Genomic DNA, 14,307 nt, shown 5'->3' on the forward strand with positions numbered 1-14,307 from the left:
TTAGTTCTTAAATATAGGATTTTAAACCCATTTCCATTTATAACCATCAGTTAGTAACTCATTTAACTTATTAAGTAAATTTAGTTTAGCCATTTAAACTGGGGCAACCCTCAAACACATCAAAAATGTTCTAAATTGTCAAATTAAGTATTTCTTGAAGCTCTTTCATTTGACATCCATCGTTAATATTTCATATAGGTGGCAACCCTATTCAAAATATTTTTAACCTACTACCTTCTTAAACCTCTTTTGCATGACACCCATATAGCGATACCTTATTCACTTACCAAATTCCTTTAATTAAAATTGAATTAAACCATTTCGATTGATACCCATATTTAATAATTGATTTAACATTTTAATTAATTTGAACTTAATTTCTTAACAGGTGGCAACTTTTTTCGAAAAAGTAAAACCTTCTTGAACATCCACACCCTATGCCCAAACGATGTGGATGTGATGGCATTGATTATTAAATTATTTGAATGCAATTTTTTATCAGGTGGCAACTCTTTTCGAAAAAATAAAATCGAACGAACGGTGCAGATCTTTTAGGCTGCACAAAATATGCCTTCGCGTATTATATATAATAGATAATTTGGATTTAACTTTTTACACAGGTGGCAACCTTCCTCAAACTCATAAAATATATTCTCAATGTGCAAACTAAAGTTTCGTAACATTTTTTTTTGTTTTATATCGATTGAATTCAATTAGACTTTTCGAACTCTATTACAAATATGTGCAAATCTTCTTAAATCTCTTTCGCCTGACACCCATTGTTATATCTATTTTAATTACCCCATTGCCTTAATTCAAATTGAATTTGATTGTTTAAACAGATGGCAACCCTCCTACACGCAGTTAAGAAATAAAGTATTTTCAAAACTACTGCGATTGGTACCCAATTAGCAAATATTGATTTAACTATTTAAATAATTTGAACTTAATTTTTAAACAGGTGGCAGCCCTCTTCAAACACTTTAAAAATATTCTAAACGTTCCCACTAAAGATCTCTTTAGATTCATTCGCTTGACGTCCATATTTTTAGACTTCATATAAATTAGACTTTTCACACAGGTGGCAACCCTCTTCAAAATGTTTACAAACTAGTACTTAGTTAACCTTTACCATCTGGCAAAAAGACATATTTCTATTACCTAATTCCCCCAATTCAAATTTAATTTAATTTTTTTAACAGGTGGCAACCCTCATAAAATTAAGTTAAGAAACAAACAATTTCAAAACTATTTCCATTTGTGCCCAATTTGTAATAATGGGTTTTGCTTCTAAAATAATTTGAACTTAATTTTTTAAATGGTGGCAACTCTTTTCGAAAAGTTAAACCTTATTGCACAGCCAGAGCCCTTTGATTTGGCACCTCACTTTTGAAAATCGAACGAACGGTATGGATCTGATGACATTGGTTATTAAATTATTTGAATGCAATTTTTTATCAGGTGGCAACTCCTTTCGAAAAAATAAAGCTTTATTGCACATCTACAGGCCAAGCGTTTTAACTTTGCACCCCATTTTTGAAAATCGAACGAACGATCCAGATCTTTTATGCGGAACCAAAAATGCCTTCGCGTATTATTTTGAACTTAATTTCTTAACAGGTGGCAACTTTTTTCGAAAAAGTAAAACCTTTTTGAACATCCACACCCTAAGCCCTTTTATTTGTTACCCCACTTTTGAAAATCAAACGGACGGTGCGGATCTGAGGGCATTGATTAGTAAATAACTTGAGTTTAATTACTTAACAGGTGGCAACTCTTTTCGAAAAAATAAAACCTTATTGCACATCTACAGCCCAAGCGCTTTAATTTGACACCCCAAGTTTGAAGATCGAGTGAACGGTGCAGATGTTTTAGGCTGCACAAAAAATGCCTTCGCGTATTATATATAATAGATTGTTACCAAGTTAAATACTTAGAATTGCGGTTACTCTTGTAGTGTTATTTTTTGGTAACAAAATTTTCCGTTGTCAAAATGTTCGGTAACAAGCAGAATAGGCCCGTTAAACTTTAATTTTAACACAACGGGTATTAAACCAATAGTGATATTTTTTTTTTGAACGCAGGGCTGGTTGGTACAGAAACGAAGATGGAAATCTGATAACTAATGTTAACAGTATGTTGTGATTGCTTCGCTTCGATGTTGATATTTCCTTTCCTTGCTGAATGCAAATTTTTTGCTACACAGAGGCGTGTGCGTATCTTGGCTGCAACAAGGTACTGATTCGAGTCGCTGTTTGGTCCTCGGAGTCTGCGCACACCTAAAAAATGGGAAACATGCCTTATCGATTTGGTTTCTCGCTATGCGATCTCGAGACATACACACAGCTTAATTTATCTTTTTATTGTGAAATCTAGTACTGTATTCTACTTGTTCTTCTCTTCCGTGTGAAAGCTCGCTTTCGTATGAGGTGCTACCTTGAGCATGATTAGTGTAAAAACTGAAAGTCGGGACCTGCTTGAACCGTACACAAGAATCGTTTTTGGCCACTGATTTAAGAAATTTTCGGAGAAAAAAATTTCTATTCCATTTCTTGTGCGTCGTTTTATATGAATTTTTGGTTTTTCTTGAGAGTTCATTAAAATTTTCGGTATTTGAAATATTAAAAAATTGAGGCAATCGTGAAAAATCACACTCTCTATCGCAAATCAGAAACTTGAAATCGAGAACATAAAAGTGTAAAAATTTCCTGGAATCCATTAATTTATTTTGATTAAAAGTCTTTTTTTTTAATAATTTTTATTACTTTAGAAAGTTAAGCGCATCTTGTGTGTTTAGAGAACTTTTTTATTTATCTTTTAAGCAAAAACCGACAACCGACTTCAATTATCATATATATACAAATTTAAGAGTAGCGTTAATTTCTTCATGATTCCATGATCGGATCTAAACCAAATTACGGGACGACCCTTGAGGTACAATCTTTCCGATGAAAAAAGAATTATTGAAATGGGTTCACGTAGTCCAAAGTTATACGGTACACACATAAAAAAAGAAAAACAAATTTCCGACGTATTGATAACCTTCCCTTTTTTTGAAGTCGGTTAAAAATGTTTGAGTTCCCTCTGGCTCCAGTCTATTATTATTATTACTTGTATGCGCAGTGAGTGTCAGTCAAAATCGTACAGTAATTTTTTCCATATTTTGAAAATATTTTGGTTCATTTAAATTTTATTAGTTTTTAATAAACATATACATAGTCCATACTACAACTAAATCCATAAAACTCAGAGTTTCTAAATCGTAACTGTATGTATATACGATTTTGGAACGTTCAATTATTTAAATTAAGAAATCGAATTCAGTACAAAAAAATGCTGGAGTAAGGGCGGACCTCCTTAGAATGCGTATCCGCAAAGGTGAATTTGACAGATGAGTAAAATACACAAGTTCTTATGGGTATCCGTATCTGGATAGGCACGCTACTGAGGTCCGCCTTAAGCCACAAACAAATTATTCATAGGTACTAAATATATTATATCTTTCTCTTTTTTCTTATTCTCATTACTTGCCCTGCAATTTAGCTTATTCCCTCCTCTCTGCGAATTTGAATTTTAGCGGTATCTGCGGCACACTCATAAATTTCATTTCGAAAGCATTTTCCGTCGGATAATTAAATTCAATGTAGAAATTTCTCACTAAACGGGCTAAAGTAATTTCCAACTCTAAATTTACGATGCGCTTTCCGACACAACTGCGTGGTCCAAAGCCAAACGGTACATACATAAATGGATTGCTAATTTGTCCTTCGAGTGCCTGAGTGGAATTGTCGTTGCGCAACCAACGTTCCGGTATAAACTTATCTGGTTGTGGCACGTAACGCTCGTCACGCATCAACAAATTGGCGCCGATGGATATGTCGGTGCCGGCGGGTATGCGATATCCGCTAAGCACCACATCGCTGGACAGCCGGCGCACAGTTCCTGGGATAATGGGGTACTGACGTATGCTTTCCTTTATGCAGGCGCGCAGGTATGGCAAATTTTGCATATTCTCAATGGTAAGTTGAGAGTCTTTGTGCGGCAGAATTTGCGAGATTTCTTCAAAGAGTTTTTGCTGTTTGTCGGGATTCTTCGCAATGCATATCAGCAAACCGGTCAAAGTAGAGCTGGTCTGTGTGAATTAGATGAAATATGGATATGTGTACATATGTGTTACATATTTTATTTTCGAATTTTATTCGCACACTTACCGTATCAATGCCTGCTAATATCATATCCAACGCCATAACTACTGCAAACTTTTTATTTACGCGCACCAATTTCTCCAGCACGCTCTTCTCTTTGCCCACCTCTGACATAAGTTTGCCCTCACTGTCGCGCTCAATGCGCACTAACGCCTCACTAATATATTTATTGCAAATGTCTGTCAGCGTATCGAGTGTTCTCATCATTTCGTAGAATTTCGGTGTCTTTACATATTTCCATATAGATGGCTTAATTTCTAGCTCTTCGGAGAGCACAAAGAAACTGCGTATACCTTTCATGATAGTCTTACCCTCAGCAGAATCACGATTTTTATGTATCAAACCGAGTCGCGTATTCAGTGCTATGCCAGCGATGCCTTCGAATGCGAGGCGATTAATATCATCGAGAAACTCACCAGGCACTTCAAGAGTTTCAGGATCGCGGACGTGACGAATCCTATGTAGTAGCAAAATTAGAATTCACTTGAAGGAATGTATAGCTTGTACATATGTACTACATATGTATGCAGAGCAAAATTTTGTGACAGCTAGCTTACCTTTCCAAGAACTCATTATTAATCTCTAAGAGCGTATTCAAATACAATTTGGCATTTTTCGGTTGCATCAGTATTGGATTTACCGCAGTACGCATTTTCGCCCATTTCTCGCCAGAGCTTTTGAGAGTTCAAACATAAATCAAAGTACATATTACCGAAAGTTGTTTGCAAATGTTGCATACTCACGTAGATATTATTCCCTCGACACCCTGAAAGAACTCTCCGCGATGTTTTTCACGATGATAGACGAAAGTATCGAATACGCGACGGTTTGGCCACGGGCCCTCATTCCGAAAAATAATTGGATAATCTGCGGGATTTAAATCAATAACGATTTCTGGTTTATCGAATATACCAGGAAATCGAAAAAGCGGTCCGTATTTCTTTTCCATGCCGGCCATGGCGGTAAAAAATGGTTTCTTCGAAAATTCACCTGTAAGCAAAGAAAAGATGTACATACAAATGTACATACATATCGCTCAATATTATTAAAACACCGTTGCAACTCAAAAAAAATATACTTAAATAAATAATAACCTACGTCTATACTCAATTTATATTAATTAATGAAACCGTATTCTTACTAATACATATTATAAATGCAAAAGTAAGTTTGTTATCCTTTCACGCTTTAACTACTCAACCGATAATTATGAAGTTTTGCATATTGGTGTCATTTAGGTTAAAAACGGGGCGTGGCACCTACCATACAAACGGAATTTATCACACCTACTGCATATCTCAGAAAGTATTTTGGGTAGAGTATTGAAAATCGGTATAGAGATATATGAATAAACTCAATTCCATACTCATGGAGTAGATAGAGCCTCCACCTGTTCAAAAAATCATATTCAACTTGAATTAAGGGAAATATTAATTTGAAACTTGTATAAAAATATGGGTGTCAGACGAAAGAATCTTAAAATATTTGAAAAGGATTACCACCTATTTGTAAAGCCATATTTATGTAAATTAAATTACACAGAAGTTGAAGTTTTAAACGCAAAATTGTTTAGAGGTCTTGTTTGTACATGTCGAATTTTTTGAAGTCTTGAAAAGGCTTTATTTCTAGTAGGAATTATAACATGAAGAAGAGTTGCCACCTGTTTGAAAAATCAATTGCACTTGAATTATAGGAGCTAGGTAATTCAAATATATTCATATATATGTGCCACAAAATGGGTGTCAGACGAAAGAGGTTTAAAAAGGTTGCCACCTATTTTAAAAGTTGAATTCAAACTCCAATAATAATAATAATAATAATTTGAATGAATGAATTGATACTCATATTCATATATCAAAATGGTTTTGAAAATCTATTTGAAACTTCTAATTGGGCTTGAATTGTGGGAACAATTTAATTGAAAATGTGTCAAAAGACAGAGGTATAAACAAGTTTTAGTTTGAAAATATTTCAAAGGAGGTTAAAGCAAATAGAATTATCTCCTATGGTTTTGGCTAAGTAAGTGTTTAAATTAAATAGTTACTATAAATAGAAAACTTACAATGTCTCGTAGAGTTGCTATATAAAATCGTTAAAAATACAATTTTTTTGATCAAATAAAAATAATTCTTTTTAAAAATATGTTAATCGATTTCAAAATCAAAAATAGGGCTTCCTCATTTTCGTAATTACTCAGTTAGGGGCGGGGAGAGGTTGTCTGCGAAAACAATATTTTGCACCACCCTAAAGCATAAAATAATAATAATATAATAGATTGCCGCTTACACATATGTTAGTGTTTGGCCGAGCTTCTTCTCCGATTTGCGGCTTGCGCCTTGATGTTGTTACACAAAGGAGAGGGTTTTTTCAGTTTTACGCCGACTCCGAACGGCGATTGTATTTTTATGAGAAGCTATTTTTCATGGCAGAATACAGTCGAAGGTTTGCTCTTAGAAAAACACTTTTTTGTTTTCTATTTTTGATGTTGGTTTTGACCGGGGTTGAACCCTTGGCCTGCGGAATGGTAGCGCGCACTACTAAGCTCTACACCACAGCGAACACCTAATGTACTTACATTCGTATAATGCATTTATATGTGGAAATTTATTTTCAAATAAAATTAAGATATTGCGTTCTCACCTCCGGGCAAAAATAACCATATTAGCTCCAGTTTACTTGGTCCCGGAACTTCTGAGTATGGCCGTGCATTTTCTACGCTGCCGTCAGCTGCATCACTTGGCTTAATAGAAGACAGAGCAATCGAGATAAAGAAAAAATAAGTTTTCGAAACTGAAAGCACAGCGTATGCATTCACACTATATACTGGTGTACTTACCTTCGGTGCTGCTTGTGTCGTATACGCCTGTGCCTTTGTAATGCCCAAAAAACGCCAATTAATTTGGTCACTTAGAATTAGGTGTCTTGATAACATATTTGTAGTTGCCATTCTCTTCAATTTAAACAAATTTAATTGAAAATAATTAACACCAAACAAAGACCGTTCACAGCGAACGCATATGCCAGCTCCAAATGCTTCGACCTAATGAACTAATAGTTGATTGCCACTTGCGCTCAGAGTGTGTTGCTTTGTAAAATAATTAATAAAATATTCATATGTTTAGTATATTTAGTACATAGCGCAAGCCCACTTGTATATTTGCTTTTTAATACGTACATACACACATATATAGATACGCAAAAGCCGCCAAAAGTTGCTCGACGAGCTTTTGCTAACGATACATAGGAGGCTTCCCTGCAGAACCAAGCAAGTGTGAACGTATGATTTTCGAGAAATCATTCGAATCGACATGCACAGGCCCTATCTCACATGACCGCTCCAAACCTTGCTCACCGTCATCTAAGCCGACCAACTACATACATCACGCTTTATATGTACGGTGACCATAATAATGTTGCAATTTTTTTCCACAATGATTCTTTATTTATTAGACCTGAAACATCATCTTTATTTGACGGATATTTTTCTATAATTTTGCAATGTGCTCGGCATTTTTACTCCGCAAAATACTTCACAAATGTTTCTACGCATTTAAAGTATTATTTTCTCACTCGGATTTCGGCCAAGCCAAATGGAGTGCAAGCATCCGAAACGAGCTGAGTTGCAAAGGGATCCACTTCCCTTCCATGGTTTGAGCACTTCTTTACTTGTACAACATTTTCCTGGCAGACTTTTCTTTCTTCAAAATTTTAAAATTGGCTCAACACTGAGGTACATTTGGCAGGATAGCGCCAAAGCAAACGGAATATTTAACATGAAATGCGTTAAAAGATTAAAAACTTTTGAAAAATTACACGGTGTTACACTAATTACGAGCCTTTAAGTGCTTTAGTATTGGTCGTAAAGCTGGTCACGTAATTTACGAAACTGTTTTTAAAATTTTTATAACACCCTCAAATTCCCGACCTATTCTTAAAAAAAAAAAAAACAGTTTTACATGACTTTCCGCGCTAAAAAATGTTTTGCTCTGTAATTTTTTACCCAATTTTGAGTTTTTATATGGCTTTGGAAATAAGAATATTTGTACTATTTAAATATTAAATTCTGTGAGCACATTGTAAATATGTGGAAAAAGTGTGGAATAAATCTGAAATTCGCAACAATTTTTATTATTTTTATAAATTCTACAACATTTTTTGCCAAATATAAGAAAAAAGATATTCTCATTTAGTTATTCTTCGTAAAGAGTGTTTCATTCCGAGTAAAACTGGGTACCATTTATAAAAATCCCTGGCATAATCGTTAAGAAATTTATCCCATTTATAAAATTCTAGCTTGCGTCCACTAAAATTTTAGTTTCGAAAAAAATCGAACTTATTCGGTTCTGCCGGGGAACCGCTGATAAGTAGAAGCATACACACATATGTACACTGTTTTTTTTCCGTTGTCAATATTTTTATCGAGTTTCTTGTTTTTATCATTTCATTTGTTTGTAAACAAATTATTGATGCATACATACATGGAAATAAAATCTAACTATGTACATACATACGAGAAAAATAGCGAACTGACAAAGAAAGAGAATGACTTGAGCTTTTTGGTACCGTGCAAAAACAAACAAGTGATCATGGCGTTTGAATGCATCTTGTTGCCGACGTGTGATATCGCGACGTTAAGCTTTTTTTTTTATTTATAAATTACGTTATCTATGTGAAACAGCTTTATGTTCTTTTTCGTATGATATAGGAAATTAGTAAGCTAAGTGTTGCCAGCGGAGATCAATTGCTTCCGATAGAAAGTTTGACATTTATACCATAAACGTTCTCAGTTCTTTAAAATCCACGATAACTGCCCAAAATTGATACAGTGCGAAACTTTAAACACAATTTAAATACGTACGATGGCAGAACATACCGTGAAAAAGAAACGATTTCAATTTAGCAGTGTACTTCTAGCTAAAATTTTCTATTCGTTGCCTTCAACACAGCATTGATTCTGCATTTGACCGTGTAGATATCTAGTGAGTTAACTTAAATCAGCTGTAAGATAACGGAAGAGCTTAGCCTATCTAAAACCTTATACCACTTCCCATTACTCAATGCGGTTTGAGTTCACTCTTTCAGTCTTTAAGAGTTTTAAAGAAGACCAGCCACCGATATTCTTGAATCCGCAATTCTCTGGTACCCAGTATAGTTTGGCCGAAATTTAATCGCAACGAAGCAAGCGGTGCTGGTATGATGCCATGTGAAATGAGGCGAAGGCCATTACATTCTGGAAAAGTATGAGCTTTATATTGGAAAGCAGTTATGGTGGACTGGAAAAACCTAGCACTTAGGCAGTATTGCCCATTGTACTTAAGGCCTAGAGAGAGGATTTAGATTGTTCAAAACTTACCAGACTCCTTTATGAATCTTGGCAGTTTTCCGTCCGCCGGAGAATGTTGCACGCCTACTCTAAATATAACCGCCCCAAAAATGCACCATCTAAGTTTGACAAAGGCCGGACAGCGGTAAAGAAAATGTTCTAATTATGCCTATAGTGACCATATGTCGTTCGGTGGATTGTGCCCAGCAATCAGTCTTTTCAGGGTTCGTACATCACTCCTTCTATGTCTGTGAAGAAATTTTGCTACCACCCTGTCAGGACTTTTCAGTAAACACTTGTTGTTTTCGGGTTCAGTACATACCAACGACTCTCATGAGCTTTTTTGGCTCTGGTCTAATGGGATGCTTCACGGAACCGCAGTTCGCCATTAGTCAGTTCGCTGTCTTGAACACCACAGTATCCCGGCATCCACACAAGTTCAAACGCATTCCACCTTGCAACGGACTTGTGTACATCTCTGGACTATTGTTGAAGAGCTGCGAGCGGTTTACAAGGCGTTTGCAGCAGCTTGACTGTCAGTGCAGACCCTGATTTCGTGTGCACGCCACCTTTCTCCAATCATCCAGTCTGCTACTTTCAGTATTTAGAGCAAACACTTGCGATTGAAAGAACGCTGCCATTGCATCTAAAGCAGTAAAGTATCTGAAGCTACTGTCCAGCTGCCATCAAGCTCCATTTCACCATTTTCAGTGTTTGAGTGAGAATGCCTGGATCTCTACATTGCTCCCTAGTTAATGGTGTACTCTTCCAAAGGTTAAAGTTTGTCATTAGTTTGCCATTAAGTGACAAAAACAAAGGCTATTGTCACAAAGATCGTGTCACAGTCCAGAAGAGTGTATTAGCCAAATCATTTTCATTGCCCTCTCTTGGATCGCTAAATCTAGAATTGGCAAATCCAACAGAGCAATAAGAGCCGATCTTGACTTTGTACTCATGGTGCCCGTAATGCTTACACGCAGCCCCTTTTTAACAATGGTTCTATGCTACAATACTGCACAGAATAAGCTGCGATTGGTCTCTTAAAAGCTATGTATATCCACAACAGTCTCAGATCTCAGGTCTTACCAAAGGTTCTCCGACACTGTTCAAAAACTTTCAGCGCGCGACGTGAGTTTTCCACAGGGATTATATATACATCACTTTCGAAATACTCGTATCTGCACAGCGTGTAATAACAGCGCCAAGAATTCTTCTCGAAATGCTTTGATTGAGGTAAAAATTACACTTAACATGCGATTTAGTGTCAACAGACGAATAACAAAATTTGTGTTCAGTCAAAATAAACATAAGGATGTACTTTTCCACACATACGAGAGCTCAGTGCGCAGTGGCAGTCAATACCTAAACCAAGGTATGTGATATCTAAGCCCAGCCAAAAGTTGAGTAGGGTGGCCACTGAAGTGGCACTCAGCAGCTTTTGTCGTGACTGCCTGTTTGCACAAGACTCTCGAGTTCGTGAAATGCTGCTGCACGAGTGCACGAGTGCATAAGAAATTGTTTATTTTATTGGTTATTTTCTGCTATGTTTTGAGGGTTAATGTTTTTGTTATCATTATTTTTGCCAGCAGCAGGAATGTAAGGACATTCAATGCGAGTGTGCTCGTGAGGGGGGTGTCCTTGTTGCGGGGATAATTTCCATTTCAAGTGCCATTCAAGTAATTTTTTTGTTGTTGCGATTGTCAATTTTGTGTGGATTTTTTTGTTTGGGATTTCAAGCTTACTAAATATGTACTTAAGTATTTGTGCACTTTGTGTGGCTTAGTGAAGGTATTTTTTTATTATATTCTTTTCAATAACTCACAGCATATTGTAGTGTCATTCAGTCTCAGCTTGAAGTGTGAAGCCAAAAAGTGTCATTGACAGGCGCGCAAAATTAAGGGGCAACCAGAGATAAAGGTGTCTTTTAGTTTGAGAACGCTATCAACGGCTATTTGAGATGCATTTGAGAAGTAAAGTTTCGGATTTGATTGCGACTTAACAGAAATGTTTATTAGGAAGCGACGATATGATATATTTACTATTTCGTAATTTTGCACCACATTACCGATGTGACAATACAAAAATATTAGAATATTAATGAGACGTTCATCAGGTAAAGTTAACTAAACTAAAAAACTGGGTTGGTCCAAATACTGGTTTGTAACTTTTTTCGTACTTATCGGTGAACTTAGCTTTATAAGTGAGTGCAGTAAGCCAAAGAGGCCAAGAACAAAAGGCCCCTCGTTTGCTGAAGTAGCAAAGAACCGGGGCTTGGACGAAAATAGGGAGAAGGAGCTTGCGCTCACAGCCCATTGGAAATGGGTAATGGCGGAGATGGCTAATATCCCCGCCAGTGTGCTGCGGTAGAACTCCGGACCACCTCCATCATGCAAGGATACAGGTTGGTTCCAAAGCAATATAAGAGTAGTCGTGTGCGATGACGAGAGGTCTGCGGAACTCTAAAGGAAGGCAGTTGTCAGATTGGGAGGGGTCTATCCCGGAGCCATGCTACGGGCCGTGGACCTGAAAGACATCCCATCTAGTCCAAGAGCGAGGGCATGGATACCAGCAAAACCAACTGAACCAGAGAGGGTGCTCGAGGTTATACGGTTATACCACCCCGAGTCAGGTGGTCTTGATGCTGAATGAGGAGTCCCTGCCAATTTAAGAATGAGCCGGCGGCGTAATTAAATATGGCTTACACCATTAAAGTGCATGTACACGCATATGATTTGAACGCTGCAAGAATCATGGCAGACGTTGAGCCGGAAGAGGTCAACAGTGAGGAGGAAATGGACGGGGAATCCAACCAGGCCAATCTGATGGATGACCTGGTTGGCGGTTATGCCTAATATACATCTTCGCTGGAGATTGAATTCGCCTTTCCGTAATACATGGAAGAGGAGCTGATGTCAGGTGACGAGGCAAACTCAACTCTTAAGGAGGGGGCGGGAAGGTGCGCGTCGTCCAGATAAACCTCCATCATAGTGAAGCAGCATCAGCTGCATTGCTGCTACAGCTATCTAAAGGGGCAGCAGACATAGGCCTCATACAGGAGCCTTGGGTGATAGGGGACTGAGGTCAGCAGAGCACATATTAGTAAGTGGAGCTACCATAGGTAAACCAAGGGAATGCATCCTTGCAAGTACCAAACTAAAATTTCTGTTTCTTCCTCAGTTCAGTGACGAGGACACAACCACAATCAGCCAAGAGGCGAGCGGACGAAGGGTCAGGGTAACATCCATGCACCTGGCTCACGGCAAGCCAATCCCAACGGCAGCGGTAGCAGAGCTAGTATCAAGCTGGGACGGGGCTTTGGTCCCGGGAGGTGATGCGAACGCACACCACAGCACGTGAGGAAGCGGAGACATCAATGAACGAGGTAAGTTAATTTTTGAATTGATACTTAGAATAAACTTAGTCATAAGTAATAGGGGTAACGAGCCAGCCTTTATAACCAGAAGCAGGAAAGAGGTCCTGGGCGTAACCCTCGTCTCAGAGCTTGCGGAGGCTATGTTCAGAAGCTGGAGGGTGCTTGATGAGCACTCCTTCTCTGACCGTCGCTCCATAGAATTGGCTTTAGAGGGGGTTCCGTCCAAGATGCCTTCCATTAGAAACTTAAAAAACGCCGATTGGCATAAGTATAGGGAGACACCTGGCAGCGACTATCAGAAATCATATTATCAATAAGAGGGAACTCTAAGGATCTGGATAGCCTGGTCAATCGTTTCACGGTGGCATTTGGCAAGGCTCTGGATCAGGCCTGCCCCATGAGAAAGCCTTAGAAAGGTGGTGCTTAGAAATAGTCTGGCTATATCCTCGGGAAGTGATATGCAATGGGAAATATATAAGTCAAATTTAAGAGATTAAAAGAAACTATTAAGGAAAGGCAAGATATCTTCATGGAGGAGCTTTTCCAGTGGCATGGAATTTGTATCAGATGGGTCTAAGCTGAGGAATATACCCTCCAGTTCACCCCGAGCCGCCTAGGATGCTTGAAACTGGTGAGGAATCCCTGGAGCTTCTCCTGAATACGCACTTTCAAGGCGCCACAGATCAGGCTCTAAATGAGCGCCTTGCAGGGTGGGGTGCTGTATCCTCTTCTGTGGGGTGTTGCAATTAACAATGTGTTGCAGGCTTTGGAAAGGAAAGCGGGCTATAAGGTCATTGCGTATGCTGAAGATCTTGCGGCGGTTGAGAGCGGAAAATTTCCACAAGCTCTGCGTGAAATCATGCAGGATAAATTAAGACTAATTTAAAGATGGACCATTGAGAAAGGCCTGGGTGTTAATCTGGACAAAACTGACCTGGTTCTTTTTACAAGGAAGTACAAAATCCCTTCGCTGTAGCTCCCTTCCATAGGCACCAGGACGCTGAAGGTATATAGGCGTAGTACAGGACCAAATTTTAGCTGGGCACAAAATGTACAAGAACGCGTTAAAAAAGCAATGGAACCCCTCTACAGCTTTAAAGGGGTAATTAGACATAGCTGGGGGCTGTCCTCAAGCATAATACATTGGCTTTTCACAGAGGCGGTCAGGCCTATGTTACTCTACGGGATATTGGTATGATGGCCAAGTCTCGCCAAGAAATCTACAATTGAAGCACTTCCAAAAGTGAAAAGCACTGCGATGCTCTGCATCTGCGGGGCGCTACGCACAACTCCATCGGAGGTAATGTTGGTATTACTCAATATTCTGCCAATCGACATTGCTTGAAAGCAGTTAGCAGGGTGCGCCACCCTTACGCTGCGGGAACTATCCGGCTGGAGAGGCACTC

General features: G+C 38.2%; 1 protein-coding gene across 1 annotated transcript; it reads right to left on the reverse strand.

The window, feature by feature from the left end:
- Window positions 1-3,170: 3,170 nt before the first annotated feature.
- Window positions 3,171-7,280, reverse strand: LOC118737974 (probable cytochrome P450 12e1, mitochondrial). Its single transcript, XM_036468818.1, has 6 exons — window positions 7,042-7,280; window positions 6,846-6,945; window positions 4,949-5,195; window positions 4,763-4,879; window positions 4,212-4,662; window positions 3,171-4,132 (listed from the first exon to the last, which is right to left on the reverse strand). Exons 1-6 carry the CDS (start codon window positions 7,150-7,152, stop codon window positions 3,545-3,547), a joined length of 1,614 nt encoding a protein of 537 aa, XP_036324711.1. The 5' UTR covers window positions 7,153-7,280; the 3' UTR covers window positions 3,171-3,544.
- Window positions 7,281-14,307: the final 7,027 nt, after the last annotated feature.

This window comes from Rhagoletis pomonella, unplaced genomic scaffold (assembly GCF_013731165.1).
Source record: "Rhagoletis pomonella isolate Grant_MI unplaced genomic scaffold, Rhpom_1.0 Rhpom_scaffold_00004, whole genome shotgun sequence".
Taxonomy (NCBI): domain Eukaryota; kingdom Metazoa; phylum Arthropoda; class Insecta; order Diptera; family Tephritidae; genus Rhagoletis; species Rhagoletis pomonella.

Coding starts and splice junctions, on each gene's coding strand:
- LOC118737974 (XM_036468818.1), bottom strand. CDS start 7,152: ATGGCAACTACAAATATGTTATCAAGACACCTAATTCTAAGTGACCAA. Junction 6,946..7,041: donor CGACACAAGCAGCACCGAAG/GTAAGTACACCA, acceptor TCTTCTATTAAG/CCAAGTGATGCAGCTGACGG. Junction 4,133..4,211: donor TATTAGCAGGCATTGATACG/GTAAGTGTGCGA, acceptor TAATTCACACAG/ACCAGCTCTACTTTGACCGG.